At 45.0% G+C, this 15,249-nt stretch overlaps 1 protein-coding gene across 12 annotated transcripts in view; it reads right to left on the reverse strand.

Annotated features, from left to right (window-relative positions):
• Positions 1-15,249, reverse strand: part of ADAT1 (adenosine deaminase tRNA specific 1) — a 52,195-nt gene that overhangs the window by 25,471 nt on the left and 11,475 nt on the right. For 8 of the 12 annotated variants that reach the window (XM_062177419.1, XM_062177418.1, XM_062177412.1 and 5 more), the window contains 3 exons: positions 13,565-13,710; positions 12,992-13,091; positions 2,318-2,404 (listed from right to left, as the gene is read on the reverse strand). In XM_062177419.1, coding sequence (XP_062033403.1) covers positions 2,318-2,404; positions 12,992-13,091; positions 13,565-13,710 — 333 coding nt within the window. The remainder of the gene's footprint in view (positions 1-2,317; positions 2,405-12,991; positions 13,092-13,564; positions 13,711-15,249) is intronic. The other 4 variants (XR_009864465.1, XM_062177414.1, XM_062177413.1 and 1 more) reach the window with 1 other exon arrangement.

A 15,249-nucleotide genomic window follows, 5' to 3' on the forward strand; every position in this document is an offset into this window, starting at 1 on the left:
GGTGAACCAACGGAAAAGGAAGACCTTTCTCTCTGTCTCTCTCTCTCACTGTCCACTCTGCCTGTGAAAAAAAAAAAGAAAAGAAAAAGAAAAGAAACTTCCTGTTATGTTTTTTCTAACAAAGAACTTTCCATCTTACCTATTTCTTCCTTCATTATACTGCTATTCAGTACAGCCATCTCTGACTGCTAAAGTATTATCTGTAATACTCAACCACTTAAAAGATTTTCTGGGGGCTGGTGCTGTGGCATAGTGAGTTGAGCATCCGCTTGTGGCACCAGCATCCCGTATAAGTGGTGGTTGGAGTCCCAGCTGCTCCACTTCTGATCCAGCTCCCTGCTAATGACCTGGGAAGGCAATGGAGGATGGCCCAAGAACTTGGACCCCTGTATCCATGTGGGAGATCCAAAGGAAGCTCCTGACTTCAGATCAGCCCAGCTTCGGCCATTGCGGTCATTTGGGAAGTGATCTAGCAGATCTCTCTCCCTTTCTCTGTCTGTAGCTCTGCCTCTCAAGTAATTAAATAAATCTTAAAAAAAAAAAAAAAAAGATTTTTCTGACAGGGGCCAGCACTGTGGCACAGTAGGGTAAGCATCCACTTCCACTTCTGATCCAGTTCCCTGCTGATGGCCTAGGAAAGCAGAAGATGTCCCAACTGCTTGGGCCCTTTCACCCAGTGGGATGCTCCTGGTATTGATTGGCCCAGCTCCAGCTCTTACGGCCTTTTGGGGAGTGAAACAGCAGATGGAAGATCTGTCTCTCCCTCTCTCTTTCTGTAACTCTGCCTCTCAAGTAAATAAATAATAACTCTTAAACAAACAAACAAAATATTTTCTGACAACCTTGACCAAACTTGAGTCAGGATTCTGAGTCCTCTTTTACTAGGCCTGACCTTGGGCTTTGCCCTTGGTGCACTTAGTCCAGTTTTATTAGGAATCCTGTGGAGTCAGTTAAGCTAAAAATCCCTTACTCTTGTTCTTCGATCAGCATCAATACTGGATCCTCAGCCCCTACTTTTAGCATCTTACCACCCTGGCCTGACTTCAGCAAGAATCTTGGTGAGTAGCTCTAGCCAGAATACCCCTAACTCTGACATTCCCTTAGTATCTTCTGCCCACTGACCCCTACACCCTGCTCCTTGTCCTATTTGGAATTCAGCCCAGTCTCTTTCCCCTCCTACAATACCTCACTTCCTTACCATCTTTAAAAAGTGTCTAAATATTTTTCTTTAACACTCAGGAACCACATACCTCAGCCTTGCCATGGGTGTTAATCAAAGTAAAATGACAGCAACCAGTTATCAAAACCCTACTATAAGTCAGACCTGGGTCAGGTGCTTTAAACCCTTGTCCCTAAACCTTCTGTTCACTTCATAGTTACTGTAACTACCGCCATCTTCTAGTGAAGAAACTGATGTCTGAGGCCAGTGCTGCAGTGCAGGGGGTTAAGCTGCCACCTGTGACCCTAGCATTGCATGAGCGCCGGTTTGAGTACCGGCTGTTCCACTTCTGAATCAGCTCCCTGCTAATGCATCTGGGAAAGCAGCAGAGGATGGCCCAGGCACCTGGGCCCCTGCCACCTATGTGGGAGACCTGGATGGAGTTCCAGGCCTCTGGCTTAGACTTGGCCCATCCCTGGCCATTGTGGCCATTTGGGCAGTGAACCAGGGGATGGAAGATCTTTCTCTTTCTCTCTCTCTGTAACTGTCTTTGAAATAATTCTTTCAATAAATAAATAAATAAGTAAATCCAAAAAAAGAGAGAAACTCATATCTTATTGCTTCAATTTTATCCTGTTTCTTACTCTTGTTCTTCAGGGAGATTGGAGGAGAACCAAGTTGTTTCTTAGTTCCACTCAGCACAGAGAAAAGTTGCTTCTTGTAACAAATATTGATTGCAGTTGTTTGATCAATTTCCTTCAGGTTTTTGTTGGCTAAGGGGTGGGATCTATACACATGTCAGCATTAAACTTCCTGTGAGCCCTGAGCTCCTAGAAAACTGCTGTGGTTCCAGATTCTCCCTTTCACCCTGATGTGTTCTGGGAAATAGCTCAGTGAGTGCAAAGAACCTACCCTTCCTGAATGACTTAGATAAAAGTCATGGATACCCATCCTGTTCACCTGTGACAATGCTAGACACAGACCCTCCAAACTCCTATCCAATGCAGAGCAGGGCTGAAGGGACAGCACAAGATGTGATCAGTAACAGTGCCCATCAGCTCGCTGAACCATCATCCTGCCAAAGCTTCCTGTCACTCATCAGCCGACTCGAATCAGAAGGCTTCCCAAATGTGACAAACCCTGTGTCAACAGCGTCACCTGAGGGAGTCTGGCCACTTGTCCTCCGCCATGCTGCCGAGAAGCTTCTGGAATGATCTAAAGAGTTCCACTTTGCTGATTCGGGATCTGTTTGGAAAAAGAAGGCAGAGATGATTTATTGAACATTTACTACGTATCAGGCCTTAACAAAGACACCAGGCTTCACTTGGTGTTTAGGTTTGACAGTGCCAGAGCCCCCATTTCACCTGTACTTGGCAAGCGGGAAATCTGGACCTGGGGATGTCCAAGCAGGCTGAGAGAGAAAAATGAATCTCCTCTGAAGAATGTCATCAGCAGTGCGATCATATACGGCACGCTCAGTGCAATTGCTAAATTCTGGCCCCCAGGTCTCTATGAGACACTTCCAGCTACTTTCTTTCAAGGTAACAATGGGTAACAATGCTTACCAGCAATGGAAAGCACCCCGAGTTACGAAGGCAGAGGGCTGGCTGTGTTCAAAATTTGGTCTTAGCCATAATCCACTGACAAGGCCAAAGAAGGCGCAGCTGCTGGAGGTGTAATGGACGTGCACGCTGCTCCAACAGAGTGCTGAAGACTGCCCTCCTCCATGACGGCCTAAGGTGATTCTGTGAAGTTACCAAAGCCTATTAGGACAAACATCAAGCCATCCTTCTGTGCTTGTGTCCAGCTGTGACGAGCCAGTGTAGGCTAAGTTGGTGGAGATCTTTTGGCTGAACACCACATCAATTAAGGATGATGACAAGAAGCTGGGAAAATGGAGTGTCTATGTAAAAGTGACAGAGCAAAAAAAGCGGGTGGATAGTGCTGTGTAGTGGTTGAGGACTACAGCAAAAAAAAAAAAAAAAAAAAAAAAAATCTCAGGCCCAGAGTACTTCAAATGCAACAAATGAACAAATAAGCAAATTGGCTAAAATTTGGCATTGTGCCACAGTGGGTTAAGCTGTGTTCTGCAATGCTGGGATCCCATATGAACTCCAGTTTGAGTCCTGACTGCTCCACTTCTGATCTTGGCTACTGTGCCTGAGAAAACAGAAGACGCTTTGAGTACTTGGGCTCCTGTCACGCATGTGGGAGACCTAGATGGAGTTTGTGGCTCCTGGCTTCAACTTAGGCAGCCCTGGCCATTGCAGCCATTTGAGGGGTGAACCAGTGGATACAAGGATTTTCTCTGTCTCTGTCTCGCCCTCTTTCTCTGTAAACCCCCCCCCCTTTTTTTTTTTTTTTGGACAGGTAGAGTTAGACAGTGAGAGACAGACAGAGAGAAAGGTCTTCCTTTTTCCATTGCTTCACCCCCAAAGTGGCCGCCACGGCTGGCGCACTATGGCTGATGTGCTGTGCCAATCCGAAGCCAGGAGCCAGGTGTTTCCTCCTGGTCTCCCATGCGGGTGCAGGGCCCGAGGAGCTGAGCCATCCTCCGCTGCCTTCCCAGGCCACAGCAGAGAGCTGGACTGGAAGAGGAGCAGCCGGGACAGAATCTGGAGCCCCAACCAGGACTAGAACCTGGGGTGCTGGCGCCACAGGTGGAGGATTAGCCTAGTGAGCCGCGGTGGCCAACCCTTTCAAATAAATCTTTTTTTTTTTTTAAAGAAATGAAAAACTGTTTCAGAGACTTGAGTGCTGTTCCCAGTGGGAAATGCAACTGCAAAGTCTGAGGCCAAATCTCCAGACTCCCCGACATGAGCACCCTGAGTGTCCAGAGGCCAGGCTCTGCTTGGGAACCACAAACTCCTGGTGCGCAGCCATGCTCGGGGATTCATAGGGGAGTGCGTGCTGATTTCTCAGGAGCCCACCTACACCTTCTTGGTTTTTGCTTATTCAGTTCAGACGTGGCCTTAACTGTATGGATGAATATGTTACCTCCCTTCCCTCATATACAAATTCATAAGACACCTCTAGAAAACGGGAAATGCTGTGTGTGTCAATAACGTGCAGTTTGTCTTTTAAATACCATAGCCCACATTACTCTAGCAAACCATCCACCCTCAGCTTGGACTGAGTGACCATACCTGGAACATGAAATGCAAAAAAAAAAAAAGAAATGCAGAACTGTAAGGCTGCCAAAAGGTTCCTGTCCCTGGCTGGGGTCCCGCCTATTTCAGGAACTGTGGCTTAAAGGGGAACCCTGAGCGCACATGCTACGCTCCCTAGGCTTGAACTGTGCAGGAGAGGCTGCTGGGCCTCGGAAACGCATGGCTGCTTAACAAAAACAAACAGAATGCCCTTTACCACGTTAGAGAAGAACAGTAACACAATTCTGAGGAAAACACATGCTGAAAAAGTGTTTGGTAGAATTCAACATCCACTCAATTATTTAAAAACTTTAAGCAAACTAGGGCTTGACAGTACTTAAATTCATAAAGAATATCTCTTATAAAGCCCTATAGCATCTACATGTTCTTAAAAATCACAAATAAGACAAGTATACTTGCTATCAATGCTTTTATTCAGCATCACATAGAAGATTCTAGTCAGCAAGAAAAAAGAAATAAAAATAAGAATTGAAAAATGAAAATCAAGTGATTATTTGCAGATGCCTGTGATACTGCAGCTCTAGGCAGCACAGCAAGACAAGAAAAAGAAACAAAAGGAATGGAGGATTGGAAAGGAAGAAACACTATTTGTAGAAGACTGTCTGTATCAAAAAGCTCCGAAAGAATTCCCAAACAAAATAAGAAGAGTTGATAAAGTTTCTGGATACAAACATTAACTGCCAAAAAGAAGAACAGAAAAATTGTAACAATAGTAACCAGAAAATGAGATAAAAGGACCTACTTAAAATGGCATATATGGGGACCAACGCTGTGGCACAGCAGGTTAAAGCTTTGGCCTGCAGTCTTGGCATCCCATATGGGCGCCGGTTCAAGTTCTGGCTGCTTCACTTCTTTTTTTTTTTTTTTACAGACAGAATGGACAGTGAGAGAGACAGAGAGAAAAGTCTTCCTTTGCCATTGGTTCACCCTCCAATGGCCGCCGCGGCTGGCGCGCTACGGCCAGCGCACCGCGCTGATCCGATGGCAGGAGCCAGGTGCCTATCCTGGTCTCCCATGGGGTGCAGGGCCCAAGCACTTGAGCCATCCTCCACTGCACTCCCTGGCCACAGCAGAGAGCTGGCCTGGAAGAGGAGCAGCCGGGACAGAACCGGCACCCCGACCGGGACTAGAACCCGGTGTGCCGGTGCCGCAAGGCGGAGGATTAGCCTAGTGAACCGCGGCGCCGGCTGATGCTTCACTTCTGATCCAGCTCCCTGCTAATGCACCTGGGAAAGCAGTGGAGGATGGCCCAAGTCCTTGGCCCACGTGGGAGACCTGGAAGAAGTTCCTGGCTTCTTCATGCTCTCTCTGCCATTCCTTCTCTCTATGTGTAACTCTAACTTTCAAATAAATAAATCTTTAAAAAAAAGAAAGCAAGCAAGCAAGCAGGCGAAGGCAGAAAATCTCCCAGTAAAAATACAGGGGAAATGCAAAGTAAACAACAGGAATATTTATGGAAAAATGGCAGGGCCAAGTTGTTGCTTATACAGTCACCTTGAGTGTAAATGACCTCAACTTTCCAGTTAAAAGACACAGACTGGCTGAATGGGAAAAAAACCAAAACCCCATCTATTTGCTGCCTACCAGAAACACATCTCACCAAAAAAGATACATGCAGACTAAAAGTGAAAGGATGGAAAAGATAGTCCATGCTAACAGAAACCAAAAAAGAGCTGGTGCAGCCATCCTAATATCAGACAAAAAAGACTCCAACATAAAAACTGTTAAAAGAGACAAAGAAGAGCACTGTGCAATGATTAAGGGGTCAATTCACAGGAAGATGTGACTATAATAAATGTATACACACCTAATTACAGGGCACCTGGCTATTTAAAATAAATGTTGATAGATCTAAAGGGAGACACAGACTCCCATACAATAGTAATGGGGGACTTCAATACTCCACTTTCTGCAAAGGACAGATCAACCAGACAGAAAATCACAAGGAAACAACAGTTAATGCTACAGACCAAATGGACCTAATGGAATCAACAGAACTTTTCATTCTACAGTTGCAGAATATACATTCTTCTGACCAGTGCATGGAACTTTCTCTAGGATAGACCACAGGTCAGGGCAAGGCCATAAAGCAAGTCGCAGCAAATTCAAATGAATCAAAATCATACCTTTTTTATCTTCTTTGACCACAACAGAATGAAGCTGGAGATCAAAAACTCGAGAGTTCTAGAACACATGCAAGCACATGGAAGCTAAACAGTATGATCCTGAATGAACAGTGGATCATAAAAGAAATCAAAAGAGAAATTGGGGCTGGCACTGTGGTTTGGGGGTTAAAGCCCTAGCCTGAAGTGCTGGCATCCCATATGGGTGCTGGTTTGAGTCCCAGCTGCTCGTCTTCCAATCCAGCTTCCCACTGATGTGCCTGGAAAAGCAGTGGACGATGGCCCAAATCCTTGGGACCCTGCGCCCATCTGAGAGACTCAGAAGAGGCTCCCAGCTCCTGACTTTGGATTGGCTCAGCTCTGGCTGTTGCAACCATTTGGGGAGTGAACCAGTGGATGGAAGACCCCCCCCTCCCCCGCCGCCCCGTAACTCTATCTTTCAAATAAATAAAATAAATCTTTAAAAAAAAAAGAGAGAGAGAAATCAACAAACTGTTCAGGAACAGGTTTTTTTCATACTATTTGTTGCAGTCTTTACTAGTATAGTTATCTTCTGTGTATAAAGTTAATTGAAAATAGATCTTAGTAAAAAATAAGAATGGGAATAGGAGAGGAAGGAGGAAGAAAGGTAAGAGTGGGGGTCGGAGAGTGGGTATGGTGGAAAGAGTCACTATCACTGTGTTCCTAAAGTTGTATTTAAGAAATGCATGAATTTGTGTACCTTAAACAAAAGGTTTCTAGGGGGGGAAATAATATCCACGGGAATAGCCAACTAATTGTTGAGAGAAGTGACCCTCTATAATAATTTATTCAAACTGAAAAATAAATCTATATTAAATCCAGTAAATACTATTAAGACAGACTTTGAACAGATTTGCTAAAATATGGAGTAATTCTACTTCTCACAAAATTTTTCATTTGAAAATATTAACATGTAATGTGTTAATTGTTATTTAATGAATTAATAAATGCTTTTGAATTTCAAAAAGTGCAAGATTTTATATAAAGTAGAATGATAAAACTCTATTGTAATACATACGGAAGACTTAAACCAGTGAACACTCAAAACTATCACTTGTAAATCTGAGGCATGACGCCAACTGGCACCAGTGTTACAGATATACCAGGTTCCTGATTTGTAAGATGATACTGAAAAGACGTAAACTCTCCTCAAACTGATCTTTACATTTAAAATCCAAGAATAGCCAAGATACTCCTGAAGGCACGGCAGGGGGAACTGCCCTAATAGGGTAAGAGTGTGGTTCTAGTACTGGGATAAACAGAACAAAGGGAAAAAATAGATGGCCTAGAAACTCACACATAAGGACATAAGTATGATTCCTAGATTCAACACAAGTGTTCACTTAAAAACATGCAGACTGCAATAAAATGAATATAGTTTTCACTTTTTCAAAGATTAGAAAATAAAATAAGCTTGTCTGTCAGGAAGTTTGCATTGCATACAGAAGTCTTTACATATCATCATGCATTGGGTCATTACAGGTACACCAGAAAGACAAGAGACATATACACATATATAATTTTTAAAAATTTAAAAATATCATATTGATATTTTCAAGTTTTCCATGTCTTTACTAACATATGTAGACACTTTTAGATTTTTTTTAAATCCCTCACCCTTTTCATTTATACATCAATGAGTGTTTTTTTTTTTTTTTAAGATTTATTTTATTGATTTGAAAGACAGAGTTACAGAGAGAGGTAGAGACAGAGAGAAAGGTCTTCCATCTGCTGGTTCACTCCCCAGATGGTTGCAATGGCCAGAGCTGCGCTGATCCAAAGCCAGGAGCCAGGAGCTTCTTCCGGGTCTCCCACTTGGGTGCAGGGGCCCAAGAACTCGGGCCATCTTCTCCTGCTTTCCCAGGCCATAGAACCATAGAACCAGTGCCCATATGGGATGCCGACACTGCAGGCGGCGGCCCCACCTGCTACACCACAGTGCTGGCCCCCATCAATGAGCCTTGTAATGGTCTATCCAGGATACTGTAAGATCTTGACTGGCATGGGAAGAGGATTTGTCTCTTTAGGTAAAAGACAGTTTCCCTGTATGAGGGAGAGTAAAATAAAGTATCTTACAAATAAGGGTCCTTTCACCAGTTCTTGTTACTACCTGTTTATTTAAAAAAAGAAGTCTGGGGCTGGTGCTGTAGTATAGAAGGCTAAGCCTTCACCAGAGACGCCGACATCCCATACGGGTACCAGTTCATGTCCTGGCTGCTCCTCTTCTGATCTAGTTCTCTGCTTGTGGCCTGGGGAAGCAGTGGAAGATGGCCCAACTGCTTGGACCTCTGCATCTGTGTGGGAGACCCAGAAGTTCCTGGCCCTGGCTTAGGATCTGCTCAGTTCCAGCTGCTGAGACCATTTGGGGAGTGAACCAGAGAATGGAAGACCTTACTCTGTCTCTCCCTCAGTCGGTGTGAAATTACATCTCTCAAAGAAATAAATAAAAATCTTAAAAAAAAGTCTTAGAATATGTCCCCATGATGCCAGCATTCAAGGGTGAGCAGTGAGGAGAAAATCTATTTTCCCTCCAGCAGCTGTTGGTCTTAGAATGAGAGTAATTCTGATTCCTTCACACTTAAAGGAGCTTAATTTGATAACTGAAAGGGAAATCAGTCTTAATGGGATGTCTCTTTCACGCCATGCACCATGGATATTGCTCAGTTCTCAAAATGTGCCCATATGACAGATATTGTCAGTCACCCTTACTCTATAGTTGAGGAAATAGAAACTCATAAAAGTTGAGTAATTTGCTCAAGTTCAAACGATGGGGAGAAAAGGAGCCAGGATAAATAGTGATCTCTTTAACCCCAAAGCTTCTGCTCTTCCCACAACACACTTTCTCCTGGTATGAAATGTGCTCTCTAAATGGAGAGAAAGCCATGTGTCAAAGACCTCAGGTCATCAACTCAAGGATGTGTCTGGGAGACAGAGCCGGGCTAGAACATGGGCACTTCTAATCATACAGATAACACCGATACGCTGGAACACGCCAGAGAACAGCTTTGGGAATTTGGAGAAAAGATGATCACTCTGAGCCAAAGGCAGTGGAGCTGAAGTAGTTTTAAGAGGGTATGCACTCAGCAGAGAAGAGCAGTTCAGTTCTGAGCAAAGCAGCAAACTGAAGGCACAGTCGGCTGGGCAGGGGCACAGAAGAAGCGGCAGGGCTGTCACGGCCGAGAACGGCAGAACTCAGCAGAGAACAGGGGACCTGCTCTGCTCATTCACTGTGGTCTGCGGCTGAGGGCCGCTCTCCTGAAAAGGAAAAAGGGGTCAACACTAGCTAGACCCTTGAGAGAAAGCATGCGAAAATCCCTACACCCAACAATTTAGTACATATTTCTCAATTCAACAGTCTGGCTGCCAGGATGCTGGCAGGCTTTAGTGTCTAGCCTACCTGAGCCCCAGCACTCAGTAGGTGTGAAGAAAACCTTAAAAAAAAAAAAAAAAAAAAAAAAAAGGCTGAAGACATCTAAATTGGATTTTTTTGTTGTTTTGAGACAGGCCAAAGAGCATGTCAATAAGAAACAAAAACAAATCCATCTGTGAGCTTTAATTATAAAATATATTTGTATAAGTGCACGGAAAAGAAAGAGTAGAGAATGTTAGTTTAAAGAGAACCAGCTGTAAATGTGGAAGTCCGAAAACTGCCTGCTGCTAGCAGCTCGACCCAGACTGAGATGGAAATCCTTCATGCACAGGCTACTCCCCAGAAGCCCCATCCACCCTCTGGCTATTGAAGTCCACCGATAGCTCACCGGGAGGGCAAGGCAGTGCTGGTGAGATTGGCCAAGGCTTTGGTAAGAGATGCACCCAAAGCGGGTGCACGAACCTCCAGGGATGAAACACTGTGTCATGTCAGCAGCCCAAGGCCCTACACCTCAGCAAAAGTCCTTTTCACCTCTCCAAATGCTGCAGAGCTTCATAAATGATTCCCAGGTTCCAGCACTGACCTATTATAGAAGAATCCCTAACAGCAAAACCCAAGAAAGAATTCTTTTAAAAATCTCCCCAGGGTAAACAATAGTCTTTCCAAAAAATGTTGCTCAAACAATGGACTATCCATTACATCAAAGAAAGAGTGAAGATGAATCTCTACCTCACACCACACAGAAAAATTAACTCAAAATAGATCAAAGTCTGGGGCCAGCACTGTGGCACAATGGGTTAACGCCCTGGCCTGAAGCGCCAGCATCCCACATGAGCGCCAGTTCGAGACACGGCTGCTCCACTTCCCATCCAGCTCTCTGCCATCGCCTGGGAAAGCAGTGGAAGATGGCCCAAGTCTTTGGGCTTCTGCACCCACATGGGAGACCGGGAAGAAGCTCCTGGATCCTGGCTTCGGATCTGTGCAGCTCCGGCTGTTGCGGCCAATTGGGGAGTGAACCAACGGATGGAAGACCTCTCTCTCTGCCTCTCCTCTCTCTGTGTAACTCTGATTTTCAAATAAATAAATAAATAAATCTTAAAAAAAAAATGGATCACAATACTAAAAATAAGAGCTAAAACTAGAAAATTGCTAGAGGAAAACGGAATAAATCTTTGTGATTTTGGATTAGGCTATGGTTTCTTTAGAAAGACACCAAAAGCACAAGTATCAAGAGGAAAAAAAAAATCATAAATTTGACTATCAAGATTTAAAACTTTTATACTTTAAAAGATACTATCAAAAAATTACCCACAGTGACCAGCTCTGTGGTGTAGTGGGTGAAGCTGCCACCTGGGCCGGCGCCGTGGCTCAACAGGCTAATCCTCCGCCTTGCGGCGCCGGCACACCGGGTTCTAGTACCGGTCGGGGCGCCGGATTCTATCCCGGTTGCCCCTCTTCCAGGCCAGCTCTCTGCTATGGCCCGGGAAGGCAGTGGAGGATGGCCCAAGTCCTTGGGCTCTGCACCCGCACGGGAGACCAGGAGAAGCACCTGGCTCCTGGCTTCGGATCAGCATAATGCGCCCGCTGCAGTGCGCCGGCCGCAGCAGCCATTGGAGGGTGAACCAATGGCAAAAAGGAAGACCTTTCTCTCTGTCTCTGTCTCTCTCACTATCCACTCTGCCTGTCAGAAAAAAAAAAAAAAAAAAAAAAAAAAAAGCTGCCACCTGCAGTGCCAGCATCCCAAATGGGTGCCAATTCGAGTCCCGGATGTTCCTCTTCTGATCTAGCTCTCTGCTACAGCCTGGGAAAGCAGTGGAAGATGGCTCAAGTGCTTGGGCCCCTGTTCTAGTGTGGGAGACCCAGAGGAAGCTCCTGGCTCCTGGCTCCTGGCTTTGGATGGGCACAGCTGCAGCTGTTGCAGCCATCTGAGGAGTGAACGAGCGGAGGAAAACCTCTCTTTTTTCTCTCTCTGCCTCTGTGTAATTCTTTCAAATAAAATAAATAAATCTTTAAAATAAAAGTACATAAGAAGATGCCCAACACTATTAGTCATTAGGCAAATGCAAATCAAAACCAGCATCACATACCACTTCACATCAATCAGAAGAACTGCAATACAAAAGATGATAACAAATGCTGCAAAGGATGCAGAGTAACAAACCCATACATGGAACTCTCATTCTCCCAGACATGTAAAATGGTACAGCTGCTACGGAAACAGTTCTACATTTCCTTACGAAGTTAAACACATGGTTCCCATGTGACCTAGCAATTCCACTCCCAGATACACAGTACCCCAAAGAAATGAAAACCTACATAAATGTCAAGATGCTGCATGAGTGCCTCTCAGGGGCACTCACCCCCTGGAATTAGAGGCATGGCTGTAGTTTCCACTCAAGCCAAAACAGGTCAGCGATGGGCACCCTCGCCCCGAAGGAATGTGACATGACTTGGTACCTGGAGTGTTTTCAGGAATTTGTAAATTTGCATCTAAATGGGCCTGTCTCCAAAGATTTACAATGTAGCTCTAATCCCTATTTTAGACTACCAGACCAAGGTCCTTTTCCCAAATCCTTAAGTTGATGTAAACCTTGCCTGCTAACTTGCAGACTTGCTAGTACCCTCTAAATAAAAGTGGGAATGCAAAGCTATCCAGTGGCACACTCTTAAAATGGATATTCCCATGTCCTGTCTCCTCATTTGAAAAACCTCACACATCCACACAAAAACTTGTCCAAAATGTTCATAATAGTATTATTTATAATAGCCAAAATGTGTGAGATGTCCATCAGTGAATGAATGGACAAAGTGTAATATATACATACAATGGAATACTATTATTCAGTCACAAAGGAACAAAGTACTAGTCCATCCTGCAACACGAATGAACAATGAAAACATGCTAAGTGAATGAAGCCAGACACGAATGGCCACACTTTATATGGCTGCATTTATGTGAACTGCCCAGAACAGACAAATCCACGGAGGTAGAAGGTAAATTACAGCTTTTCAGGAGACTGTGAGGAGGAGGAAGGAGCGGGCAGTGACTGCTATCCATTTTTCTTCTGGGGTGAAAATGTTCTGGAATTAGATAGTGGTAAAGTGTAAGTGCACAGCCACCATCCCTTTCTGCCCTAATCAGCTGTACCTGGCTTGAAGGCTTCCTATTCTCTTCTTTGTGGTTCCCTGTGGGAAGCCATTGGCAGTAACATCCAATGGCTGCTCAGGAACTGCGCTCCAGCTGATGGCTACAAAAAGATAAGATTCCGGGATTAAATCTGTTCAGTTTCCTTGAGTGCCATCAGTATTTAAAAAAAAAAAAAACTTGTTTTCTCTGATTCTGCAGGCCTATGAGAGCTGGACATCAGAGATAGCGACTGCTTCTTTGGCACTTGGCCTCCAGTGTATAACAGAAAAAGGTTCATGATTCACTACCATCATTATAGCACCTACCAATCACTGAGCTTTAGTATATGCTGGACACAGAGTAAATGCACTAAACAGAATTTCTCAAACTTCACAATAACCCCAATCAGAAATGTTCTTCTAATCTGAAGAGAAACTGAGGCTGCAAGAGGATGACATGCTGAGTATCCTCAAAGCCCACACTATCTAGCACTTGCGTGGTAAACTGCCTTCTTGGGCTGGTAGGATGCAAATTCTCCTGGGCCTCTCTTGGTCAGAGAAGTTGCTCCAGGGTAAGTCTAAGGGGATCCCTTACCTGCCCCACAAGGAACAAGTCGGCCTGGGTTGTCAGCCCTTCTTGCCTGCACTGCACAGCGGCTCTGTTCAAACAGTAAATCTGACTGCTGTATTTTCAGTTCTTGAACACCAAAGCCTTTGGGTAGAGTTGAAACATTCTGACACCTAAATGTGAAAGAAAATTTATTCAGTTTAGGCATATTCCCAGAGAAAAGGAACATCTAGGACTGTGGACCACATCATCATCCCTGAGTCTGAGTGGCAGCCAGAGGCCTTGGGAGATGTATGGATCTGTTTAAGTATTAAGGCCAGGACAAGACTGTATCAGAATAGAATTTAGATCGTTAGAACTGTTTGGAGGGGCCAGCACCATGGCTAAGTGGGTTAAGCTGCCACCTGTGGGGCCAGCATCACATGGCACCAGTTCGCATCCCAGTTGCTCCACTTCTGATCCAGCTCCCTGTTAATGCTCTTGGGAAAGCAGTGGAAGATGGCCCAAGTCCCTGGGTACCTGCACCAGCATGGAACACCGGGAAGAAGCTCCTGGCTCCCGGCTTTGGATCAGCCCATCTCCAGCCATTATGGCCATTTGGGAGTGAACCAATGGATGGAAGACCTCTCTCTGTGTCTCTGTCTCTATAACTCTGCCTTTCAAGTAAATAAATGAATCTTTAAAAAAACAATAAAAAAGAACCTTACAGATAGAGGAAGATCCTTCTCCATTACTCTGAAGGGACAATCAATCCCCTTCAGTGACATCACTAACATCCAACTACACTTCTGATATAGCACTGCGATCACTGAAAATCTGAATCAGAAATATAAACTTGTTGGCACCTATTTCCTAGGGAATCCTTCGAATACAGCAGAAAACAAAATTATCCTATCATACAAAAGGTTCATTTTTTTCTCTCTGTATCTTACTCACAAACTAGATAACAACGTGATGTGGGTCCAGAACTCAGCAGATATCAACTTCTATTCCCAGATTAGGAAAAACACAGAAAATGTCCTGGGCATGGTGGTAGTGTGTTTTTTTTTGTGTGTGTGTGTGTGTGTGTGTGTGTTTCCTAGTATAGATTTATCCATTTATTTGAAAGTCAGAGTTATACAGAAGGAGGTCCTCCATCCGCCGGTTCACTCCCCAATTGGCCAAAATGGCCAGAGCTGCGACGATACAAAGCCAGGAGTCAGGAACCTCCTCCTGGTCTCCCATGTGAGGCAGGGGCCCAAGGACTTGGGCCATCATTTACTGCTTTCCCAGGCCATAGCAGAGAGCTGGATTAGAAGTGGAGCAGCCAGGACCGAACTGGCGCCCACAGGGGATGCTGGCACTGCAGGTGGTGGCCCCACCCACCACACCACAGCAACAGCCCCGTGGGCATAGTAAGGGTTGTCTTTTAAAAAACAAACACATGGGCTGGTGCTGTGGCCCAGTAGGTTAACACACTGGCCTGAAGCGCTGGTTCAGCGCTGGTTCGAGACCCAGCTGCTCCACTTTCCATCCAGCTCTCTGCTATGACCTGGGAAAGTGGTAGAAGATGGCCCAAGTCTTTGGGCCCCTGCACCCACATGGGAGGCCAGGAAGAAGCTCCAGCCTCCTGGCTCTGGATTGGCGCAGCTCCGGCTTTTGCGGCAAGCTGGGGAGTGAAGCATTAGATGGAAGATCTCTCTCTCTCTCTCTGCCTCTCCTTCACTATCTGT

The sequence above is a fragment of the Lepus europaeus genome, chromosome 19 (genome assembly GCF_033115175.1).
Source record: "Lepus europaeus isolate LE1 chromosome 19, mLepTim1.pri, whole genome shotgun sequence".
Classification (NCBI taxonomy): Eukaryota; Metazoa; Chordata; class Mammalia; order Lagomorpha; family Leporidae; genus Lepus; species Lepus europaeus.